At 40.1% G+C, this 24,395-nt stretch overlaps 1 protein-coding gene across 1 annotated transcript in view; it reads right to left on the minus strand.

The window, feature by feature from the left end:
• Positions 1-12,651, minus strand: part of Mcm6 (minichromosome maintenance complex component 6) — a 31,829-nt gene extending 19,178 nt beyond the window's left edge. The window contains exons 1-7 of the mRNA XM_003478720.5: positions 12,460-12,651; positions 9,167-9,313; positions 7,018-7,128; positions 4,821-5,070; positions 3,961-4,126; positions 3,262-3,407; positions 1,855-2,005 (exon numbers count right to left, since the gene is read on the minus strand). Coding sequence (XP_003478768.1) covers positions 1,855-2,005; positions 3,262-3,407; positions 3,961-4,126; positions 4,821-5,070; positions 7,018-7,128; positions 9,167-9,313; positions 12,460-12,566 — 1,078 coding nt within the window. The 5' untranslated portion in view covers positions 12,567-12,651. The remainder of the gene's footprint in view (positions 1-1,854; positions 2,006-3,261; positions 3,408-3,960; positions 4,127-4,820; positions 5,071-7,017; positions 7,129-9,166; positions 9,314-12,459) is intronic.
• Between the last annotated feature and the right edge of the window lie 11,744 nt (positions 12,652-24,395).

Below are 24,395 nucleotides of genomic sequence, written 5' to 3' on the forward strand. Positions count from 1 at the left end.
AAGGCAGGTGCTTATGCTGCTGAGCTAAACCTCCAGCCCCAAAACACAGTTTTCTAAAGTGATATATATATGTAGGAAAAAATTAAGCCCATGCTGGCTGCACCATGGTTCAGACTGTTGAGAGCTAATTTCTTAATGACAAAAAAGTCCAAATCAGGGCTGGGGATTTAGTAGCACAAGCACCTGCTTGGCAAGTGTAAGGTCATGAGTTTGAACCCTGGTACCAAACAAAGAAAAAAAGTTCAAGTCAACAGAATTCCAGATCAGGTGCCACTCCTAATGTCAGTATAAGTAACTGATGTAACCAAGGTTATTTCTGGCCTGCTGCTACTACTGTGTAGACCCTCATTATTAGTTGGACTGTCAAACAACTGCATGGCTGAGCAGCACCTGAAAATAAAGATGTTTTACCCAGTCCACAGCTCTGCATCTCTTCCTGGGGCTGCCTGAATCTCAAGTGTGAACTGGTGACAAGACACTATGCTAATGAAAGAAACATTTTCTCTTTAAAAACAGAAAATTAAAATCAAGTGGAGTGTATGCACTTGAGGAAGACTGATTCATGAGGATTTTGAATTTAAGGATAGTGTAGGCTACATAGTAAGTTTAAAGCCCACTTGGACTACATAGCAAGACCCAATTGCAAAAATCAATCAATCAATAAATATCCACTCCTTAAACTTCTCCCATTGATGACCTATGAAAATGTGTTGAGAGTGTGGAATTTTAAGATATTCCACAAATTCTTTGATACTATTATTTAGTGGCACTGAAGATTAAGCCCAGAGCTTTAAACTCAGCTACATCTCTAAGTCCTTTTTTTAATCTTAATTTTGAGACAAATTCCCACTAAGTCACTCAGGTTGGGTTCAAACTTGCAATCCTCCTGCCTCAGCTTCCCTGGGTACTGCATATAATACTCTTCATTTAAAACATGAAACTAATTCTCCTGAGTGGGTATCCTTAAGTGACTTGCCTTAACAAATTCATGTGGCTGAAGTAAAGGGCTGTAACTCCTGAGACTAGGTCATAAGAGGCACTTATACTACTTCCTCCTTGTTTTGCTCTCATGTCATAAACTGCTGTGCTCTAAAGATTCTCAAACGGCCCTGTGAATCTTCATGTGGTAAGGAATTAAAACTTCTGATTAATGACTAGTACCAGCTGGTAAGGATAAACATGAAAACGTTGACACCCACTTAGGAGGAAGACCCTCTAAAATGCATGAAGAATTAACATAAAAGGTTTCAGCAGCTTCATTTACCAATTTTTTAAAATATAAAACAAGGTTAAATTTAAATTTAAGTATACTATATAACCACAAAGGAACACCCACAATCTTATGAGTTGTTTCCTTATTCCCCAAAGGGTAAAGTACCAGACCCCCCAAAACTTCAGTCATATTCTTTAATAACACAAAGTAGATTTTAATCCCTAATGGCAAGCAGCTAAGCAATGGACAATTAGAAAAATACTAAAGAAACTAAAGACATAATAAAATTTACCATTTTAACCATTCTTATATTCAGCAGTTGTAAATACATTATGCTGAACAACTGTTACCACTATCCTTTGCCAGAACTTTATCTTCTTAAACAGAAAATTTATTCATTGAACAGTCACTCTTGACTTCCTCCAGTCCCCCCAGACTGATAACCTCTATTGTACTTCATCTCTATCAATCTGCCTATTTTAGGTACCTCATGTAAGTGAAATCGTATTTATCCTTTTGTAAATGACCTTTTCTATACCCACTAAAAACCTCTTCATGATCTATGTGTGTTAAGAAATCACTTACTGCTTTTTACAATCATTTTGATTTCAAGTTTATGCTACAAATAGACATTAATTTACCATGTATGGTAGGGAACAGACTGGTACAAAGGTTGTGGTAGAGATTTTTATCTTGACTCATTTCAAAAACTTTCTCCCACTCCTTCACAGTCATTTGGTTCTTTATGCTCTCTGCTGTCTGTTCCTCATCTCTGAGCTCTTTCCCTCCAAACTGAGGGGTGGAGAAAAAGGAAAAATTAGTACAGAAGCAGCCAAAACAGTATAAAGAAACTTCACTATGAAGAAAAACAGCTTGTATGTGACATGCATGTATAAAAATGTTACATGAAACCCACGATTTTGTGTAACTGATACATTAATGAAAAAATAAAAGTAGAAACATACCGCAGAAGGTCTGCTTCTTAATTTGTTGACTCTATTGGCTTAAAACAACTCCCTAAATTAGAAAGGCTTAATGAAGAAACTTACTGGGAACAGGGAGTTGGCAAGTATACTGATGCATACCTGCAGTCCCTGTTACTAGGATACTGGAGGCAGGAGAACTACAAGTTTGAGGGCAGCAATATAATGAGAACAAGGCTTTTTTAGGGCTGGACATATAGCTACGTGGCAAACGGATTGTGTAATATGCTTGAGGCCCAAAGTTTAACTTCTGGTATCAGACACACACGCACACACACAAAAGATACCTAAGGGGTTTGTCATTCATCCAATGACTTTAAAAAGTTATTATCAGTGTGTATTACTCTACAAATATATCTGAAAGCTCTGGGTTTTTCCTGAACTTTTTTTTTTGTTCAACACAGAATCAAATTAATTGAATTATAACATTGCCACTCTTAGAATAGCAATTTACTCCACAGATCACTAAATCTTATTTTTACTCCCTTCAAGAGCATGACAGAGGAACTCTGATACTTATACAAAATACAATACAGTGTGGATAATATATACTACTGTGCTCAAAATGTACGAGAAAAAACTAAAACTTTTCCTCAAAGTCAAAAAGACATGAAACGACTTAGTTTTAAAATGAAGAAATTGGGCATGGTGATGCATAGCTGTAAACACAGTATTGTAGGAGGCTGTAGCATTAGGATCACAATTTGGGTCCCACTAGGCAACTTAATGAGACCCTGTCTCAAAATTTTAAAAGGCTGTGGATATGGCTCAGTGCAAAGGACCTATGTCAATTTACAGTACAGCAAAGAAAACAAAACAGCCAAACATAAACAACTGAAGAATTAAATCTCAATTAAACACCCTATTTTAAATACCAATTGGGTTACTTATTTGATGAGATGTGACTCTGTGGCAGCCTGAAGGGATTTTCTCAAACTGCCATTTTATTAAGATTCACCCTTAGGGTTGGGATGCAGGTCAATGGTAGAATGCTTCCCTAGCAAGTGGGAGACCTTGGGTTCAATCCCCAGCACTTCAACAATAATAATAAAAATAAAGACTCACACGTGGGTTGGTTGGTGCAACATAACAGGCAAGAAAGACCAGCCTATAAGAAAGATCCCTGACACCAAGGGCTCGCAGTCCCCGAATGCCTTCTGTTTCATATCCGTCAACACCACTGACGCGGGAATTAGTTTCTGCACGTGCTCCTGAAAGAGTAAAACGTGTATTAATACATATAAAAATTTAAAAGATTATATGATAGGCTGTTTCACAGTTCAAAGGTACTAAGAGCCAACAGCACACAAAGCTATAAATCCAAAGATTTAAACTTTAGAACAGCATGGAAAATAGTAGTACATGCCTGAAATCCTAGTTCTCAGGAGGCTCAGGCAGGAGTTCTGTTGCACGTTCAAGATCAGCCTAAGCTACAAAGTGAGCTCAAGGCCAGCCTGAACTGCACAGCAAGATCATTAAAAAAGACCAAAAAAAAAAAAAAAAACCAAAAAACTTTTCAGAGCAACATCTTTTGTAGAAAATTAAAGTTTTTACCCTCATGATAATTTCTTACTTACCTCCTCACTGGAGCCTAAAACACAAAAAGATGTAAGACTTTTTTTTTGGGTACCAGGGATCGAACTCACGATGGTGTGCTTGCAAGGCAGGCACTTAGGTCGGCGAGCTAAAGCCCCAGCCCACACGTAAGACTTTAGATACCATGCAGTTCAGGTAACCAAGAAATTTGATCCAGAAACCACCAACCTGGTGTACTAAGCTTAGAGACATCGGGCACAACAATCAGTGTCCCCGTAAAGTCACACTTGTCACCAGCTTGAGCTGACTCCACAGCTTCAGCCCTCAAGATTACTTCTAGACTGCGGGGAATACTTCCTCGGGGAAGCTCAGCTTGAGTCTCTTGAATACGAACCTGTAACAAAGACAAAGGCAAGAATGAGAAGCCATCTCTCTCACGTGCCAATCTAAATTAAATGCCACAAATACGGCATTTACCCTACGGTTCAGTTACCTTACTTTTTGAAGATTTTATTTCTCTTTGAGATAGGGTACTGTGTGTAGTTCAGGCTGGCCTTGAATTTTCTATGTAGCCTAGGATGGACTCAACTTGTGGCAACCCTCTTGCCTCAGTGTTGAATGCTAGTTTTACAGATGTGTGCCACAACACCTAATGCTTTGTAGATTCATCTTAAAAATTCTCTGCCCTAAAATTTTGCCAGTTTCCTTGGTAACACACTGTTATCTATTAAAACTTCACACTTGGTCAGACCTGCTGACACATGACTGTAATCCCAGTACTCAGGAGGCTAGAACAGAAGAATACTGAGTTGGAGGCTAGCCTGGACTACATAGTGAAACCTTGTCTCAAAAACCTAAGAGCAAAAAAAAACTTTTATCCTCATTTAAAAATACTTCCACTGTTTAAAATGACTATGCAAACATCTGCTTTATGTTCGTCTTTCCCTAAACAATGTACTCTTATACCACCATCTCAATCTACCAACCTTTCATACCTACATAATAGTTATTTCAAAGTTGCAGACATCAGAAAACATACTAAATATTAACACAGGCTAAATTTGACCTAAATAGAAGTAAATACATACCTTTTGAAAATCAACAAATCTTGATTTATTTGTATCCAGCAAGAATCTCCTCCTGTTGGCACAAACTGGATTTCGGCAGATGTTAGGCTGAGTGTATTTGAATTGCTGCTCTACATCCTTGATCACTGTCTGACAGTCCAAGCACAGGAAAGTTCCACTCACCAGCTCAGGGTGAACTGGGTGAGTCCGAACCACCTGCCCACTGATGCGAGTAAGCAAACCAATTCTGGATGAGGTAAGCTCTCTAATCCTGTTTAAAAACGAGTATCCTATTAATAAGAATCAATTTTTCAACTTCTTAGTTTAAAAAAATCTAACATTTCTGTTTCAATGAGGCTATTCATGTTAAGTTATCTTTAAAAAAAAGGAGACAGATTATTCCATAGGTTCCTTCTACAAGAATGATTCAGCCAACAGGCCCATTTTTCTTTTTCTTTTAATCGGTACCAGGGATCGAACTCACAACGGCCTGCTTGCAAGGCAGGTGCTTATGCCGCTGAGCTAAATCCCCAGCCCAACAGCCCATTCTTAAATTATATCACATACATAAATTTGCAAAAACATTCAGATGAGTACATTTAAAAACTAAAAGAACTGCTGAGGATGATGGCTCACACTGGTAATCCCAGCACTTGGGAAACTGAGGTAGGAGGATTGTTGTGCGTTCAAAATCAGCCTGGGAGCTGGGCGTGGTGGCTCACGCCTGTAATCCCAGCACTCAGGAGGCTGAGGTGGGAGGATCGTTGTGAGTTTGAGACCAGCCCGGGCTATAAAGTGAGCTCAAGGCCAGCCTGAACTGCATAGCGAGACCCCATCTCAAAAAAGACAACAAAAAACAAAAAACAAAATCAGCCTGTGCTACAAAGTGAGTTCAAGGCCAATCTAATCTGCATAGTGAGACTCTGTCTCAAAAGACAAAAACAAACAAACAAACAAACAACAAAAAAACTCCTAAAAGAACCCAACGTACAAAGGAAAAACTGCATGACTAGTCCTTTATATTAAGGGGTTATGGACATTATAAAGCACTGTGCTGAAAAAGTCAGACTGAAAAAAATAGTAAGATCTGAGTGCCAAAAACAACACAAAGGATTAAAATCAAAGACTGACTCCATTCTTGTTTTATATGCAAATACATTTTTTCTTACCTACAATTTCTTTTCTTTTTGGTCTTTTTCGTTTTTATCGGTACCAGGGATCGAACTCATGACTGCCTGCTTGCAAGGCAGGCACTTATGCCGCTGAGCTAAATCCCCAGCCCCTTACCTACAATTTCTTAAAATTTTCATAACAAAGTTTCTGTGGAAAAAAATTCTACACTCAAAAAGTTCTGAAACATTTCAGTTACCCATTTTATACAAAGTAACTTGGTAAATTTTTTTTGGTCTTTTTGAGACAGCATCTCACTAAGCAGTTCAGGCTGGCCTTGAGTTCACTTTGTAGCCCAGGCTGGTCTTTAACTCACAATGATCTTCCTGCCTCAGCCTCCCAAGTGATAGGATGACAGGCATGTGCTACCATGCCCTGCTGTAATTTAGTGATTTTATGAAATAACTGTGGCAATTTAAGTTTTCAAAGAGATTAGTTTCTTCTAGTAATTTTATCCTTTAAATAACTTTAAATGCCCTAAGATTCATAAATCTCTGCAACTATTCTTTCATATTTTATCACAGTACTAATTTCCCCCTAAACCTTTGCAAAATGTGACAAGCTTAAGCTTAACTTCCACTTTTATATCCACTGAAAATATATTTCTTCTAACTAAACCTTCTAGGTAACTATGTGTAACTATCAAAAAGCTAAACTTCTACAAAATGTATATGCAAAAAACACCTTTTTCCCTTTTAATTTAGTGGTGTGAGGATCAAATCCAGGAGCATTCTATAAGCAAGCATTCTATCCCTAAGTAACATCTGCAGTCCCTTCTGGCATTTTACTGCATCAACTTGTACTCTTTTTAGAATACTTGCTACCACCAATCATGAAAAATCTTCAGCACCAAATCTTTTTGTATGATTCAGGTAGACTATCTAAGTTCAAGAAATGACTTTACAGATGAGAAAAAGAGGCCAAGCAAAGCAAAAGTGATTTATGTGACATCAAGCATCACCTAAAAACAGATTTAGACAGCTTCCAACTTTCCTAATTACCAAGTAGGATAGAAGGTACCTATACTATTGATAGATTCTTTTCTTACTTGTGTCTAGTAGGTAAGTCGTGGAATGCAACATAAAAATCCTTGGCAAGAGGAATCTCTTTTCGGTCTTTGACAAAGGTCTTCAAGGCCCGACACAGGTAAGGGTAGACTCTGAAAAACAAAAAGGTCAACTGGTATCTGACCACCAGGGACTCCTTCCCTTCAGATCTGCCAACAGTGAAGACCTGGAAATACACAGATTTGGAAGCAGATACTTCTAATAAGGTTCCCAGTTTAGGAGCATTTTAATCCTCCCCCATTCCACTACAAATATATACACCAAAGATAAAAGGCTGTATGTGAGTATTATCTTTAATCACTTAGCTCTCATACTTCAGGCTACTAAGTCCTAGCTGATTTCCATATGAATAATCATCTTGTTTGCATGTCAGTATTAAACTCAATACCACAAGCATTCTCTGAGCTGTTCACAATCTATAAAACAGTCCATTTACATATTTTTTGTTTCTTTTTTCCTATATGCGAAATTGAACCTAGGGTCTTCAAACCGAGCAGCAAGTCAAATCCTTTTTAGACAGTCTTGATAAATTGTTAAACTGTTCACACTAGACTCAAATTTATAACTAGACTCTATCTCTGCGTTCTAAATGCTGGGATTACCATAGGCATGCACCACCATGTTCAGCTTGGTTTTATTTTTGACTCACAAAAAAACAGACAAGGACAGGGAAGAAACCTGTGTACTAATGTGCCACACTCTATTTAGTTAAAATGTACAGCACGTGTCATTTAACCTAAGTTTTTAAAAGCTGTGGCAGTTTTTTTTTTAAGCAATGAAATACAAATCCTTTAAAAAGAGGGGGGGGGTGTGGCTGGTCTGATGGCAGTGGGTTATCAGAACTTATTAACATTAGTGTCACTAAAGTTGGTATACCACCCCCCCATTGCTAAATTTGACTGGCTTTAAAAAAAAAGGGGGGGGGGATCACTTTCAAGACAACTGTTTTGTGCTTGCGCATGAGACATGGTACAGCTATTTCTAATTCAGGCCTAGTTTCCTACCTCCCTTTTACTTGTTAGCACTACACATTTTTTCCCCACATGCATTTACTATAAACCACTGTTTATCTCTCCATTTTTCATGGTCAGTTACTAGTACAGAAAAACTTTTGTCTTTGAGACAGAGTCTCACTCAAACTGATGCCTCAGCCTCCCCAAGCGCTGGGATGACAGGCATGCACTACCACCCTTGGAGAGTACACAAACTGAGACAAGCCCTGTATCTCCCAACCATAAGGGTTGTGTCATTTATTTATTTATTTATTTATTTATTTACTTATGTATTTTGGAGACAGAGTTTCTCTATGCAGTTCAGGCTGGCCTTGAGCTCACTTTGTAGCCCAGGCTGGTCTCGAACTCACAACGATTTTCCTGCCTCAGCCTCCCAATCTTCCTGCCTCAGCCTGCCAGAGTGCTGGGATTACAGGTGTGAGCCACCATGCCAGGCTCTAGACTGTGCCTTTTAATCTCTGGGTTTTAATTCCTCTTTTACAACTGTCCTTAAAGGACATTTCAATCTGCTTACACTGACACACATTTTCAATTATTTAATCCAAATGCAGACATGCATCTGTAGAGACAGATGTTTCTTAAATATAATTAAAACAAATGAGAGCCTAATTTATTAAACATACCTAAAATATTGAATCTTTGCATTTTAACCTTAATTTGTTTAACATTTTCCTAATAGTCATTCAGGAGTTAGAAACAGGAGGATTATTTGAGCCCAAGAAGTTCAAGACCAAGACCAGCTTGGGCAACACAGCAATATCCCAACTCAAAACCAACCAACCTACTTCCTTGGCGCATAATAGGACCTACTCAAACATTGTCTTAAAACATCTATTTCCACAGGAAAAAGAATCAAATGACACAGCAACAGTACTAAACACCTGACAAACTGGAAAAACTATATAAACTTTCAATATTTGCATGTAAAACAAAGTCAACCCCTAAAGCCCCATTAACTTTGGAACAGAACTCAAAGGACAGTGAGCTGTATCAAAGGGCCTCTCTTCGTAAGAAGACTGTGACACCTGCCCTTCAACCACTAAGCAAACACTTTCAGTCCAAGAGGTGGCTTCCCAGGCTCCATCCCTATTCAAGGTAAGAAGATTAACACTCATACCTATAGAACTCTTCTTGAATGGTGGTGGAAAGTTGCTGGTTATATTGTTCCAGATCTTCAAAACTCACAACCAATGTGTTTCTCTCAGGACGAATCAGCTCCTCTGCTAACTGCAAGTACTTAATTTCACCATCGCTGCTCTGAAACCTGTAGATACATTCAAGTCAAATTAAATGGCAGAATTAGTGAAACTGAGAATCTGGATTCCTCATAATTCAGTATGTTGGTTAGGTTAAAGACTGTCAGCTGTCAGGTCAGGCAGGTCCATGTTTACTAGCGCTGTAACCCAAAGCAAGCTGCCTTCTAAACATCCTTTTTGCTGTAAAGATTAAAAGAAGGAAAGCCTATAAAGTGATTTGGATAATGCCTAAAATATTGAGTATTTGCATTTTAACCTTAATTTGTTTAACATTTCCCGAACAGCATTGAAAAGGGGGAGGAACCTGGAGATGTAGCTCTAGATGTGCCTAAGATTCAGTCCCCAGGACAGTAATACTAAACAAATAAATAAATAATCAGGAAATCTGAGGTAAAACCTAAGAGCTCAATTTTCACAGGGAATTTGAAAATTGAGACTAGCTGCCAATTTAAGCAGAATATCTAGATACAGTCATGAACGCTGCCCTTATAATCCCAGCTACTCAGGAGGCTGAGGCAGAAGTACTGAAAGTTCAAAACAGGCAAGGACAACTTAGCAATACCATGCCTGACTGAAGATGCACACAGCCTCAGCATAGCAAAAGGTGTGTGTGTGTGGGGGGGGGGAGCAAGCCATAGAAATAAGGCGTTATCACTGGCTAAGATCTCAAGAAAACTGAACACACATATACAAAAAAAACTGGTGATTTTTCCCCCAAGCAGATTGCCATACCCATTTGTTTTTTCTTTTAATGATATGCAAAATAGCTTTATTAAACAGTATCTATGTACAAAGCACTGTGCCAGAGGCACCCAAAGCACAAAATGACACATTGTTCCTGTCCAAGGGCTGATGCTCAGAAAACAGACATGTAAACAACAGGGAAGAAAACTATTCCTACTAATTACTATTTCTACTAGTAATGTGCTAAAGTGAAACCTGCAACAGTGGCACAAGCCTGTAATCTTGACACTCAGGAGCCTTAGTCAAGGGGATCACATGTTCAAGGCCAGACTGTCTCAAAAAAGCTAAATGCAATACAAATTAATTCTGTTTACAGAAACACTCAGAAAAGACTGATATATATTAAAAGATAGCACTGGAATTCAGCCTTTAAAGACTATTAAAAATTAAATTTAAAGGAAAAGTTCTAGAAGACTGACAAGTTTGCAAGCACATAGCAAAGTCCAAGCTAGGGAAAGATCATGGACAGTAACTTGTTGGAAAACGAAACTGACTTTATTCCACAAGCAGTAGCAAACCAAATGTGGTTTTGAAGAGACAGACAACTTTTTAAAAACAAAGCACAGGCACAACTCATCTTGTTTATCATGATCTGCAGCATCTGGTTACAAGGTAAAGTGAAAGCACTTTATTTGTTGAAATGAAATGTGATGGCTCAGTGGGGTGGGGGCAAGAGCAGAATTCACATGCCAGATGAAGTAGCTAACCGGTAGGGTAGATACTCAGAAAATGGTAGGCTCAGTAAGAGGACTATAAGGAACAAGGGTTTGGTGCTTGCTGTCTGAAAAATTTGTAAGGTTTTAAAAAACATGTCAGTCTTTAGTTGGACTTTCACAGACAAACAGCTTTCAAGTGGAGAATGTTTCCAAAAGCAAGGAAACAGAAATTATGGTTTTTAAACACTGCAAAATTTCTTAAGATACAGGCATTATTTAAACAGACAAAAGGTGGAAGCAATCCAACCATCTACATTTAGGAATGACTGGGTAAGCAAAATATAGCATGCCTCTACAGTGTGATTTTATCCAGCCTTAAAAAAAAAAAGGAAATTTAGGTCCAGGTTCTGAGCAAAATAAGCCAGACACAAAAAGACCAATGCCTGTATGAGGCATCTAGACAGGGGGGTGGTTGTGCAAGTAGGGGAGTTAGTTACTACTTCATGAGGTAGTTTGTCTAGGAAGGTGAAAAGTGTGGACATGGATGTACAGGTCAATGAATTAAGGTCATTTTCATTACACTAAAAACTGATTAAAATAGCTGGATGCAGTGTCCAAGGCTTTTAATCCCAGCTACTTAAGGAGGCTGAGGCAAGAGAATCACAAGTCAGAGCCCAGCCTTTTATTTGAGTCCTTGTCTCAAACTAAAAAAAAAAAAAAAAAAAATTAAAGACTTGTGATGTATCCCAGTGTAGAAGCTTTTTGAGTTTAAATAAATAAAATGAAATACATAAAATAATGCAGACATATCACTGGGAAGGTTCTGGGTTCAATTGCCGTATCAAAAAAAAAGTTACAAATAGTGAATTCTGTGTTATGTGTATTTTCAGCCAGGCACACTGGTGTACACCTATAATGCAGCTGTCCCTCTGGAAGGCTGTGGCAGGAGCATCTCAAATTCCAGGCCCCAGCCTGGAACTAGTGAGATTCTATCTTCAAAATACAAAAACAAAAAACCATAGAGCTGAGAATGTGGCATAGTGTGAAGGCCCTGGGGTCAATGCCCAAGTAATGTCAAAAAGAATTTCTATTCGTAAAACATTTTAAAGTACTTACATTCCACATAGCCCATCCTGAGGGTGTGGCACTATGTACTTTCTTAAAAGAGTAAAGAATGGGTGTTGTAAACCAGTGAGGAGTTAAGAGATCAGAACCTAGGAGGCTACTAAAGACAAAAGAGGGAGTGGGCTACAAGTACCGAGAACGGGGGTTTTTCTTCTACTTTTAAGTAGGGCTGATCTCACCCCATCTGGGCAGCTATCAAACTACAACGCCGACACAAGCACTACAGCAGCACTGGATCCAAGGGCTGCCTGGGCCCGCGGCACTGCGCATCAGGCTCCCGTCCTTGTGGTCCCTCGGGGCTTTGCCAAGATTCAATGCCAGCTGGGCTTCCCAATGACCCCACTGGGCCCCACAGGGTAAGACGCTTGTTCTCATCCAGCCTCGGTTTCCCCAGGGTCACCAGGGCCATGAAAACACCGGCCTCATAGGTGGCGAGCGTGAAATGGTAACGCAAAGCGCAGCGCACAGGGGACTGTGCAATGCACGGTTCCCGCGAAGGCTTTCGCCTCGGAACCGGCCCCCGCCCCAGGCTGTCCGCGGCGGGAGCAGCCCTTCCCCGGCGCGCGACCGTGGTTCCGGAACAGGACTCGGGCTCGCAGGCGGGGGAGGCCCGGGCGCCCCAGACTTACTCCTCCAAGAAGTCCAGGAACAGTTTCTGGCATTTCTCGGCTACTTCATCACGGACTTCCAGGTGCTGGCTGCCGGCGCCCGGTTCCGCTGTCGCCGCGAGGTCCATCGCTGCGAGCTGCTGAGAAATTGCCGCCACCAAAGCTCCACCGCCACTAGTCGCTTCTCCCCAGACGCCGCCGCTTTGCGCGCGCCCGCCGTCGCTTCCGCCCTACCCCAGCGGGAACCAATGGTGGTGCAGGAGTTTAGGGATTTCGCGCCAAACCTGCCCAATGAAAGGCAGGTTTTCCTTAGAGCCCCACCCATTGAACGGAGATTTCGCGCCAAATGCAAAAACCCATTGAAAAAAGCTACAATTCTGTCTGTGCGCCTGCGCAGCTTGGTGTTCGCTGGAGGGTGTTTTGACTAAAAGACTAGAGTCAAGGCTCGGATCTAGTCTAGGTGGTTTAAAAAACATTTTTCAAATAATTTTTCTGATATTGAGCGGTAGAACTAAGGCTCCGTGGAAGAAAAAAAATGAGTAATATTTAAGCCTCCTCTTTGAGCTGTTTAGTTGAAGGGACGGAGCTGTAAACTACAGATAACCCTGTAAGGATGAGTTTCTGGAGGCTGCTGAACGAGAAGTTCTTTTAAAACGCATTCTTGCCTTACGTTCTCTTGGGTTTCTTTCCTATCTCTGGCTGACTTTATCCCGACTTCATTTCACTTGGTTTTCTCCCTTCCTTTCCGCTTAGCCTCTTTCTTAGGCTTTTCTTCTTCGATGAGTCCCTGAAGTGTTTTGGTTCCAGAACATTTTGCAGAGTAGCTGTGCCCCGCCTCTCCAACCTCCCCTGACTTCAATGAACATCTAGAACGCTAATGACTTTCAAACCTACTGTATCATTACTCCCCCCCCCCGCCTCTAAGATATTAAGAAATCTGAGCCACTTATATTTTTTTGAGGCTTTTGCATATTAAAAGATAAATGCCAAAACAGGGTGGACAGAGTTAAAGTGCTTTTTAAAAGTTTTTAATTCGCACCTGTTGTAATACATAATGATTAAAATAATTTACATTTGATTTACAAAAGCTTTGTCTCCATTTTTCATTCCATTCCTTTTTTTCTTTCTTTCTTTCTTTTTTTGGTCTTTCCCCCATCCCACTTCTCGTTTGAGCATTTTCTGTCCATTTCTCAGAATCTATTATACATTTTTCTGCTCCCTCATTTAATATACACGTACACTATTAACAAGAGACCTGGATTAACAGAAATACTTGTTGCTGGTATACTGTACGGTATCTAATTGAAAGTTTTAGCTCATTTAAAGATGAACAGTTAAGGCTATGCCACCCTTACCTCTTCTGGACATCCAGTCTCTGCCTGCCTGCTGGGCCTCACCACTTGTATTTTAGGAACCATAAACTTAACGGTCTTTCCTGGATAGTCACAACATTAGTGCACAACTAATGGACCATCCCAGTGTCTAGGAGCAGTTTACTAACCACATTGTGACTTTTCCTCAAAGGGTCTCTTTTCCTTATCATTTCCCCCTTTTCTCTCTTCTATTCTCAGGGTAGATACTTCAGAATTAGTGTTTGTAGACTATACAAAGACAGAGGAGAAAGAGAGCAAAGAGAGAGAAACAATAAATTCTAGGCTAATTTTTGGCTATGCTTACAGAGTAATGATGGACTTTGTTTTCTCAACCCTTTGTACCTCACAGGGCCTCCTTGTTCTCCTTCACACATGCACTTTCAAAGCAGGACAGTAGATGAGACCTATGATTTGGGGAGACAGCTTCCATAGCAGGAGGATGATGTGGTTATGAAACATAACCCTTTTATGCCTTAGAGGGTTGTATGCTGCTTGTGTGAGGTGACTATAGGCCTGACTGCTAATTTAGGAAGAACTGATTACAAGTGTGGCCCATGGCTAGCATTTGGGAACTTAATTGGTAAACTCTTCTCTACATTGGTTTAATATTATAGCTCTATAGCAGAGATGGCTCACAGTGCCTGAACAATACAAACAATGTAGTTTATCTTGAACACCTTCTGGTAATCTAGAATCTTGACTCATGCTAGGTAAAAGCTGTTCTCAATAACAGCCTCAGCCTCCTCTAAGTTTCTTTGGTAGATGACATAGTACGTGTGTTGTTGAAACTAAGGGAAAATCTGAATAAACCCTCCAGAATTAACTTGCTGCATTTGCATTTAGTTGGCTTAAAAAAAGGAAATGCCACTGGTCAAATATGGTGACATATGCTTGTAATCCTAGTACTTGGGAGATGACAGTAGGAGAATCATGAGTTTGAGTCCAGCCTAGACTTCGTAGCAAATTCAAGGCCAGCCTGAGCAACTAAGTGAGACTGTGCCTCTGAAAACAAAACAAATTTGGAAGTCATGTAGCTAAGCAATATGTGTATTATTCTCCCGCTAGCTTTTTTGTAGATAACACCTCTGTCAGGTAGTTCCTGATAACAGTTGCCTATGATATTTTTTGGAAACTTGGAGGCGATTTTTGTCTTTCTTGAACAGGTTAAAACCACTGATCCTTCACTTATACCTGTGTAAATGTCACTTGTGCCTGTGGGTGACATTGACATCAAAGGGCTGAAAATTCCACTCTAAATTCATGCTAAATGCCAAATTTTCTGAATGAGCATCCTTATCAAGAGCAATGATGTGAAGGCCACTGACTACTTGGCTTTTACTTACTTTCAATCACTTTTCCTCTTACCTTAGGCCACTCTACTTCTTAATTTCACGTCTCATTTTCTTTCACTGTGACAATTTTTGCCGAGTAACATTATATGCTGGTCCCAAGTCTTCCTATTGACTGAATCATCAAAAACCTTTGAGGATGCTCCCTGTATACTCTATTATTATTATTGTTAACTTTCTTACAATAGAGAATTCCAAACAAACAAATGTATAAAAAATAGTATGATAAATATAATAAACAGGAATTGCTGGGCATGGTGGTACACACCTATAATCCCAGCAATTGGAAGCTGAGACAGCAGGATTACCAGGAATTGGAGGCCAATTTTGTAAATATGAGTTCAAAACTAGTCTAAACTACACAGTGAGAGCCTGACTCCAAAAACAAACAAAACCAAAAACAAATAAATAAACAAGAATTTATTCTCACAGTTCTAGAGGGTGAGAAATCCAAAATCAAAGTCTAATACAGGTATATTTAGTGGTCAAATAAGGGCTTGTTTTTTGGTTCATAGAATAGCATCTTCGTGCTGTACCATCATCAGCTAAAAGGGGCAAGGCAGCTCTCTAGGACCTCTTTTATTTTTAATATATTTTATTAGTACCTATTTTTAAATAATATATTAGGTTTCAATGTGGCATTTTCATATGGGCATAGCATGTAGACCTTTCCACCCCTCATTACGCTCCTGTACTCCTCCCCCTATTTCTTTCTTGTCTAATGATAGTCTTTCTTCTACTTTTATGTCATATTTTTTTAGATTCCACATATTGGGGAAAACATGATTCTTTGCTTCTTGAGTCTGGCTTATTTTGCTTAACATGATGATCTTCAGTTTCATCCATTTGCCTGCAGGTGTTACAATTTCATACTTCCTTACTGCTGAGTACTCCATTGTGATAGATGTCACATTTCCTTTGGTTCATTAATCTGCTGATGGTACCCATAGGCTGGTCCCATCTCTCAGCTATTGGGACTTGCACTGCAATAAATGAAGGGATATAGATATCCTTATCATATGTTGACTTTAATTCCTTGGGTATATAATAATGGTACAGCTGGGTCATATGGTTTTTTGTCTTTGTTTTTAAAATTTTACTTTAAAAAGAATAAAATGAAACAAAATAAAACAGAAAGAAACAGTCAAAACAAACCAGTGTAAGTGACACAGAACTTCAAAATAATATGAAATCAGCAATGGTTACCATAATGCCTCTTGTTGTCTTCAAAATAGGGTAGATATGTTCAGACATAGTAAAAATCAAACAAAATAGAACAGAATAGAACCAATAAAAACAAACAATAAGAAAAAAGGATGAGCCAAGCAATGTGGCACAGTCCTGTAATCCCAGCACTCATGAGGCTGAGGCAGGAGGATCGTTGCAAGTTTGAGACCATCTTGGGCTACCAAGAGAGCCCAAAGTGAGCTTGAACTGTATAATGAGACCATGTCTTACAAACACAAAAAAAGCGGGGGGGGGGAGGGGCCTGGGGATTTAGCACAGTGGCATAGCACCTACTTTGCAAGCAGGTGGTTGTGAGTTCGACCCCCGGTACCGATTTAAAAAAAAAAAAAAAGAGGAAAAAGACAAAAAATAAAAAAAGAATGCAATAGAGGACTTCAAAACAAGACAATAGTAAATCCAAAATGGCTACCATAATATATCTTGCTATCTTTGAAATAGCTGCCCGTATTGGACATAACAAAACCAAACCAAACCTAATAAAACAATGAAAATGATATAGGACTTCAAAACAAGATAGTTTTGAATTAACAATTGCTACCATCTTCAGAAAGGAGATGCCACACTGTGTATCATGATCCCCTGAATAGATGATCAGACCACCAGCCCTAGACCTGTAAAATCAGTGAAACACCAAGCACCACAAGCATCAAATTGTACCACACCTCAGTACCTATCCTCCAGCCTGTGTTTCTCCGGATCAGCCAGTTGCTAGGAGGTAGGAAGAGGGACTGACTCTTGTTTCCCAACGTGTGTGTCAGAAGGGGCTGGGGTCTGGTTGTTCCCTGGCAGTGGCAGCCCACACAGGGCTCTGGTTTGCAGGGAGGGCTTGCTTCTTGTTGACTTCTTGTTCTCTTCCCCCGAAGTCTGTGAATGGTCTATTTTTACTTTTTTGAGGAATGTTAATATTGATTTCCATAGCGGCTGCATCAATTACATTCTCACTAACAGCATATAACGGTGTTCTTTTAACACACATCCTCACCAGTGTTACTGTGCTTTAGATTTTTTTTTTTTCAGTGCTAGGGATTGAACTCAAGTCCTTCACAGTGAGCTACCTCTCAAGCCATTTTTAAAAAAACTATTTTATTTTGAATCAGAGTCTCTCTAGGTCATTAAGTTGTTTAGGCTGGGCTGGAACTTCATATCTTCCTGCCTCAACCTCCCAGAGTGCTAGGACTACAGGTGTATGCCACCGTATCTGGCTGTTTTTTGTGTGCTTGATGATAGCCATTCAGAAGGCATGAGATGGAATATTGATATACTTTTGATTTTCATTTCCCTAATAGCAAAACATATTGAACATTTTTCATATACAGTGATACCTGAGTTCACAAACAATATTGATCATAAGGAGAAATTTTATTGGTTTGCAACCAGAATTGTGGCAGAATTTTCATGACCTAAGGTACCACTGTACATATTGGCCGTTTGTACTCTTTGCATGAGGATGTGTGCTCAATTTATTAGTTGCTTGGGATATTTGATTTTTTGGTGTTGAGTTTTTTTTTTTTTTTTTTTAAAACTCGGGAACTTCCATTTTACTAGGCAGGCTCTGTGCCACTGAGCTATATTCTCAGCCCCTTGAATTCTTCATGTTTTAGATATTAATGCTCTGTGGAAAGAGTAGCTGGCAAAGATTTTTCTCCTATTCTGTAAGCTGTCCTTTCCTTCTGTTGTTTCCCTTCCTGTGGAGGAACTTTAGTTTGACATAGTCCTACTTGTTGATTCTTACTATTATTTCTTACACTATTGAAACTCTATTCAGGAAGTCGTTGCCTGTACACATGGCTTCAAATTGTTCTCTTATGTTTTCTTCTAGCAATTTTAAACTTTCAGATCCTATACCTAGGGCTTTGATTCACTTTGAATTGATTTTTGTATGGGGTTAAAAATAAGGATCTAGTTTCAATCAACTATCTATCTATCTATCTATATGTATATGGATAGTCAGTTTTCCTAGCACTATTTGTCTTTTCTGCAACATGGTTTTGGCTCTTTTGTCAAGAATCACATTGCTTTTCTCCAAGTCCCACTTTAGTCCCCTTTTTGATGCTCTTTTTAAACAAACTTTAATAGAGAAAGCATCATCATCATCATCATCATTTATTTTGCTATTGGAGGCTGAGTTCTTATTAAGTAGAGATTGATACCTGGTTAGTGCCATTAGATAGTGGTGTGTCTGTCCACCAGACTCTTATAGCTGACCGAATATTTTTGACAAGTAGAGGTAGAAAACAAAAGAGACTAAGACAAACTCCTAAAATGGGAAGAACTACCCTCTATTAGGGTCTTGAACCCACCAAAAGATGAAAACCAACTTCTCAAGTAGATGCCTGGATATCATCCTTTCCAACTTTGAACTGAGACATGAGCTAACTTTTGAATCTGGCAGTATTATCCTCAATTACCTAGTCATTGTCATCAATCTTTAAGAAGCAGTTAGTCAGATTGAATTCCCCCACATATCTCTTCTTCTCGGACCAAGAGGTAGTCTAGGGCCAATCTATTTTCATAAATGACATTTCTCATCTTTGAGACCTATTGGGCAAGCAGATTTAAGTCTCTTGCCTTATCATTTGGTAATAAGCTCAAGTACAGCTTATAACCTTATAATGTGATTTAGTATATAAAGTGGTATCTGGTATCCTCATGTACTATCTTCCGGCCAGGTGGCTGAGCCACAATATTAGATAGTTTCTTTCACGCCATTTTTCATCTTTTTGGCCCTCTATTTTAATTGTCTTTTGACTTTTACACTGGTTTTTCCTTACACTGGGTACCATAAATCTGGTCCCTGTTTTAAGAGAATTAAAAAGAAGGATGGTCTGTTTGTCCCCAGTATGTATGCCTCTGTCCATCTAACTGGTGGTTGCCAATAAATTCCGTAATCTACAAGTCTGATAGAGGCCTGGGGGTGGGGTGCCTTCTGGTCATTTAGAGCCTCTGCTCTACAAAGAGCAGTTCAAAGAGGGAAAATGAGCAAATGGATTAAGGAGAGATGACTGTGACCACTTTGTTTTCCCCATTGCGAGGTTTGTTTTCTAGAGTTTAATTATAGTACTAAGCAGGTTAGTTCTCCCATGAGTCCATGAAGACTTTTTCCCAGTGGACAGAACAGTACTGCCCTATGACAGAAGTCTTCAAACACCAGATGCTTAGGTTAGTGATGGCCGAGTCAAGAGAAGTTGTTGGTAGGGTGACTTTGTCCTCTGGTAGCAATTGTTTTGCTTTCTTTGGCCATTGGTCTCCCATATCAGTTTCCCCACAGACATAGCATGAGGAGATGTTGAGATTTTTGGGCTATGTTTTTAGCTAACTGGGTAAACAGGTTTTTGGCTAAGGAAAAAGGTTCAGACAACTCTTGTGGAAAATGCTCATAGAATGAGTCAAAATCTCAGAACAATTAACAGGTCCTAGTCTTTTTTATAATGTCTAAATCTATATCTATATACTATGTTTTTGCTTCCTCCTCCATAGCCAAGGTTTAATACCATAGAGTAACCCATAGCTTATTCAGGAAGATCTACCTTTAAAATGGTGACGTTTATATGACAGGTCTTTGACAGTTTGGGTTGGTAGGTAGTCTAATAAATGTTGCAGCCTTTTATCACAGTATTAGGGTTTCATTGTGGGGGTACATACTTGTAGAGCTTCCAGCCAGTAACTCAAGTCACACAGATAAGGCAGAACCAGTAAGTCTTGTTGCAAATAGGAGTAGAGGTAAAGTAGTTTAATGGTTGATTCCTTTTTGAGGTGTAGATATGAATATGGGACTACCTATATAATATCTTTCCCATGATTGTCCACAGCATGTCTCAGCCCACTACAATCTCATTGCTTGGCATACATTACAATACAAAGAAGTAGCCCCTTTATGATTTGGAAGGATCTTTGTTTTGTTTAAGAGGCTATTGTCACCTTTTATCTCTTTTTTGACATGAACTTTGAACCAAGTTTTGTAAGGTAGGGGTTTGGGGTCAATACAGATCAAGATTGGTTATCTCCTGAGTCACAAACTGAGCAGGTTGTCTGATTATGAGTACATGCTCCCCAGGGTGTCCCTGTAATAGACGTGGTGTAACAGGGTCCTTGTAATAGTATTCCCCGACCATGTGATGTAGATACAGTAGGCAAATTCCTCTAGAGAGTTTCCTCTTATCAGGGTCAAGAAGAAAATTATAATAAAAAGGATAAGAGATTTATGATGTCATTACAGCTCCATGTTGATCCTCAAACTTCAACCATGTGTGAACTTGTCAGTTTCCAGAGTGACCAGAACAGAGTTGTTGCTTCCTCCGGCTTTGGCTGTGCAAAGACTAGAGCAAGGCTGTCATTTTTTGTGGTGGCTCAGTCTTGCTGTAGGATCTGCTGGCTTAGATAGTCTGGATCTTGTTGGCTGGTCCACTTGTCTTGGACTACCAGCTTTAACTGACTGAGGTGGATCCAAGGCACAGTGTGGGATTTATCCCAAATGGGTCCCAAGGTGATTGGATTCCATTTCTTGACCCAGAGTCCCTGGGCTTGAAGGGATGTATTGGGTCTGCCAGACTTATGTACCTAACCATGGATATCTTGCAGGGCTATTCCCAAAGCCTGCACCTGCATCATTTAGGTCAATTCCTTTAGTCAATTCACAGAGATCTCCTTTGATTTGACCTATAATTGGGGTGGCCATCTGAACAAGACTTCGTAAGGGAAATACCCAGTTTGTTTGGTGAAGTGTGCTTCACCTGGAGAGAACTATGGTCAGGCCCTGATCTCATCTCACATGAGTCTTTTTGGCAATAATTTTTCAACAATTGTTTGAGTGTCTGGTTCATGTGTTCTACTTTTCCTGAGCTTTGTGGCCAGCAGGCTGTATGTAATTTCCATTCCATTCCATTAATATCCTTGGGAGTTTCTGGACTATTCAGCCACAAACGCTAGTCCATTGTCTGACTCCGAGTTCAGGGATAGTCCAAATCTTGGGATGATGTTTCTTAACAACACTTTTGTTACTTTTCATGTTTTTTCTGTCCAGGTAGGGGAGGCCTCAACCCCTCCTGCGAACATGCAGACGAGCACCAACATGTACTAATAGGCTCCCACTAGAGAAGCTCTGTGAAGTCCGTAGTGAATTTTCACAGGAAGTAGCACCCATTTCTTGGAATCAGAGATCTAGAAGGCTCTTGCTTTGATTTGCTTTGAGCACAGGTTAAGCATTGCCCACAAACAGCTTAAGTGATGGCAGTAAGCTCTGGTACACAGAAATGATGACTTAGTAGTGTCTGTGGTGCCATTTTTCCTAGATAACCTGAACAGAACTGTCTTACAAACCTGGGAGTCATCATTTCAGAGATGGCCAATCTCGCATTGGAGAATTTTCATCATCCTCCCCTCACATAAGCCCTAGACTCCTGGGTTTTTTATTTGGAGAATAATTTGAGGTCTCTGAGAAAGGAGGCTCCAGAATGAGGGACATGGCCAGGACCTCCCTTTTGGGTGGTGCGTCCACCATGGCAGCCCATTTTGGTTTTCTGTGTTTTGGTTTCCCTGGCTTCTATTGTTCTATCCTAGTGGTACACCCTGCAATGTATAACAGCTACTTTTTGGGTGCCCATACAGCATCCAGGAGCTGTGAAACTTCTTTTTTGTACTTTATTTCTTCCCTCCAGGAGTAAGGAGCCCTCTCTCTCTCTCTATGGCTCCATGAACCGCATTATGTATATAAAGAGATATTTGGAATTAGTGTGGAGGTTAGCCTTTTTATCCTTTGCTAGCAAAAGAGCCATTTTGGGCTGACATTCTGGTGGGCAGAGGCTGAGCTTCCATCATAGAGTCCCATGTCACCACTGCATATCCCCACACCAAACCCCTTCTAGTATAAAACTGTATTCATCTGTGAAGTATTCAATGTCTGGGTCTCTGAGAGGGCAATCATCGAGGTCCCCTGACCTGAGAATACTTCAGCCACAGTCTCCACACAGTCATGAAGGGGAGCTCCTAGTTCAACTGGCAGTAAGTGACCAGGCTAAGAGTGTTTACTGCCTCTAGAGTTATGCAAGAACTTTCACACAGGGGCCCCTGATATTGAGTCATCCTTGATATCAACCAATGGTATCCCCTCTGGTCCATTAAGGTAATAGCTGAGTGTGGTACCTGAATGTCAGTTGCCTCAGAGTTAGCTTGTCAGCCTCCTGCATTATCAGGGTGGTGGCAGTGAGTCCCCTGAAACATGAAGGCTACCCCAAGGACACAGAATCTGCCTGTTATTGTATGTTTGTGTGTGTATGGTTTTTTTGAGACAAGTTCTTACTATGCAGTTCAGGCTTACCTTGAGCTCACTTTGTAGCCCAGGCTGGTCTCAAACTTGCAACAATCCTCTAGAGTGCTGGGATTATAGGCGTGAGCCACCACACCCAGTTGAGTCTACTTGTTTTGACAAATGTGTCACCAGGCGATGCCAGGATTCCTGTGCCCTGGGCTAAAACTCCTATGTCTATTTTCTTTTGTTTATGAACATTTAGGAAGAAAGGCCTTGCATATCTGATAATCCTAAGGCTGGGGCCTGAGTCAAGGCCTCTTTGATGTGTTTAAGTATTTTTTTCCTGGCTGGCTTTCCAGAGAAGGGGCTTATTATCTCATTTTGTGGCTTCATATAGGAGCTTAGTCGTAAGTGATCAATTTGGGACTCAGATATGATAGAATCCTGATTATGCATCTGGAGAATAGATTGTATCAAATCTATGAGGGCCTGGGCCTTCTCTGTATAGGAGGGAGTATGTTGTTTCCAGTTAAGGAGGTTAAGGTTGAGAAGGGATTGTAGGCAAAGCTCTGTTATCCCCCTTAAATTTGGTCTTCCATAGCATAATAAATAGGCCTTCTAGTTTCTCACTGGGGCATCTGTAAAGCCCTTGCTCAGCCTGATTTGAGGCAGCTCATCTGATTATTTGGGCTTTCCTCAGTTCTCTCCTGGAGGACTGACTGTGATTTTTCTTTTCAGACAGCGTTTGGGGCTGTCATCTGATTTGGTTTTGTCACCCATTTTCCCATGGGCTGGCCTCAGCAAGGGAGTATAGAGGGAACATAAGAGGAGGGGTTTCTACCTCCTTTGGTAGCTTTTGTAAAACTGGTTTCTCTTTTCACTGTTGTCTTTCTCTTTTGTTCCTGACACTCCCAGAGCAGTCCCAAAACGTAGATTGTTACATTTCAAATTTGACTGCCTGCTGGGGATTTAGCACAGTGGCAAAAGTGCCTGCCTGATAGGCATCAGGTTGCTGAGTTTGATCCCCAGTACCAAAACAAATAAGCAAACAAACAAAAAAAAAAAAAAAACAAAAAAAAATTTGACTGCCTACCAACTAGTAACTTTGAATCTTAAACCAGCAGAGGGCGAATAAAACAGTAAGTTAACCCTATATTTGTAGTTCAAGAATTTTCAATGCACAAGAAATGTTTTATGCATATTAATTAAATAACAATATCAACTGAAATTGGAAACTAAAAGTAAATTTATCAGTTAGTTAAAATTTGTCACATACATTTTAATGGCGTGGGTTTTGATGCATGTCTTCCCGTACCTACCCTGGTATGGCACAAATCACTCTCTCAGTCACTTTTGCTTCAGTCTGACTAGACTGCTCCCCTTGCAGGGGCTTTCCTGTGCTACTTAGTAATTGGAGAGTTCACACAAGCCTGAATCTGACCCCACAATTTACCTGGAGTTTATGGGATACCTCCATATGCCTTATGCAGTTTCAGTTGGCCCCACACTTGTCCAGAATGTATAGTTTGCACTAAGAGACTTGCAGTCCCACAAACTTTACTCTGCTCTTTCACATACAATCACACACCTCCTCCTGTCCCAGTTTTCTTCCCACCCTGGGGGTAGGTTTCATATGAACTAGCCTAGGTTGGACTACTAGGTATAAATCCTGTGAATCACTCGTGCTATGGGTCATTCTCTCGACTTGAGGTTGCAGTTTTGTCTGACTCCTGAATCTGACTA

The sequence above is a fragment of the Cavia porcellus genome, unplaced genomic scaffold (genome assembly GCF_034190915.1).
Source record: "Cavia porcellus strain 051 isolate PalLab524CR breed Dunkin Hartley unplaced genomic scaffold, mCavPor4.1 scaffold_12, whole genome shotgun sequence".
Classification (NCBI taxonomy): domain Eukaryota; kingdom Metazoa; phylum Chordata; class Mammalia; order Rodentia; family Caviidae; genus Cavia; species Cavia porcellus.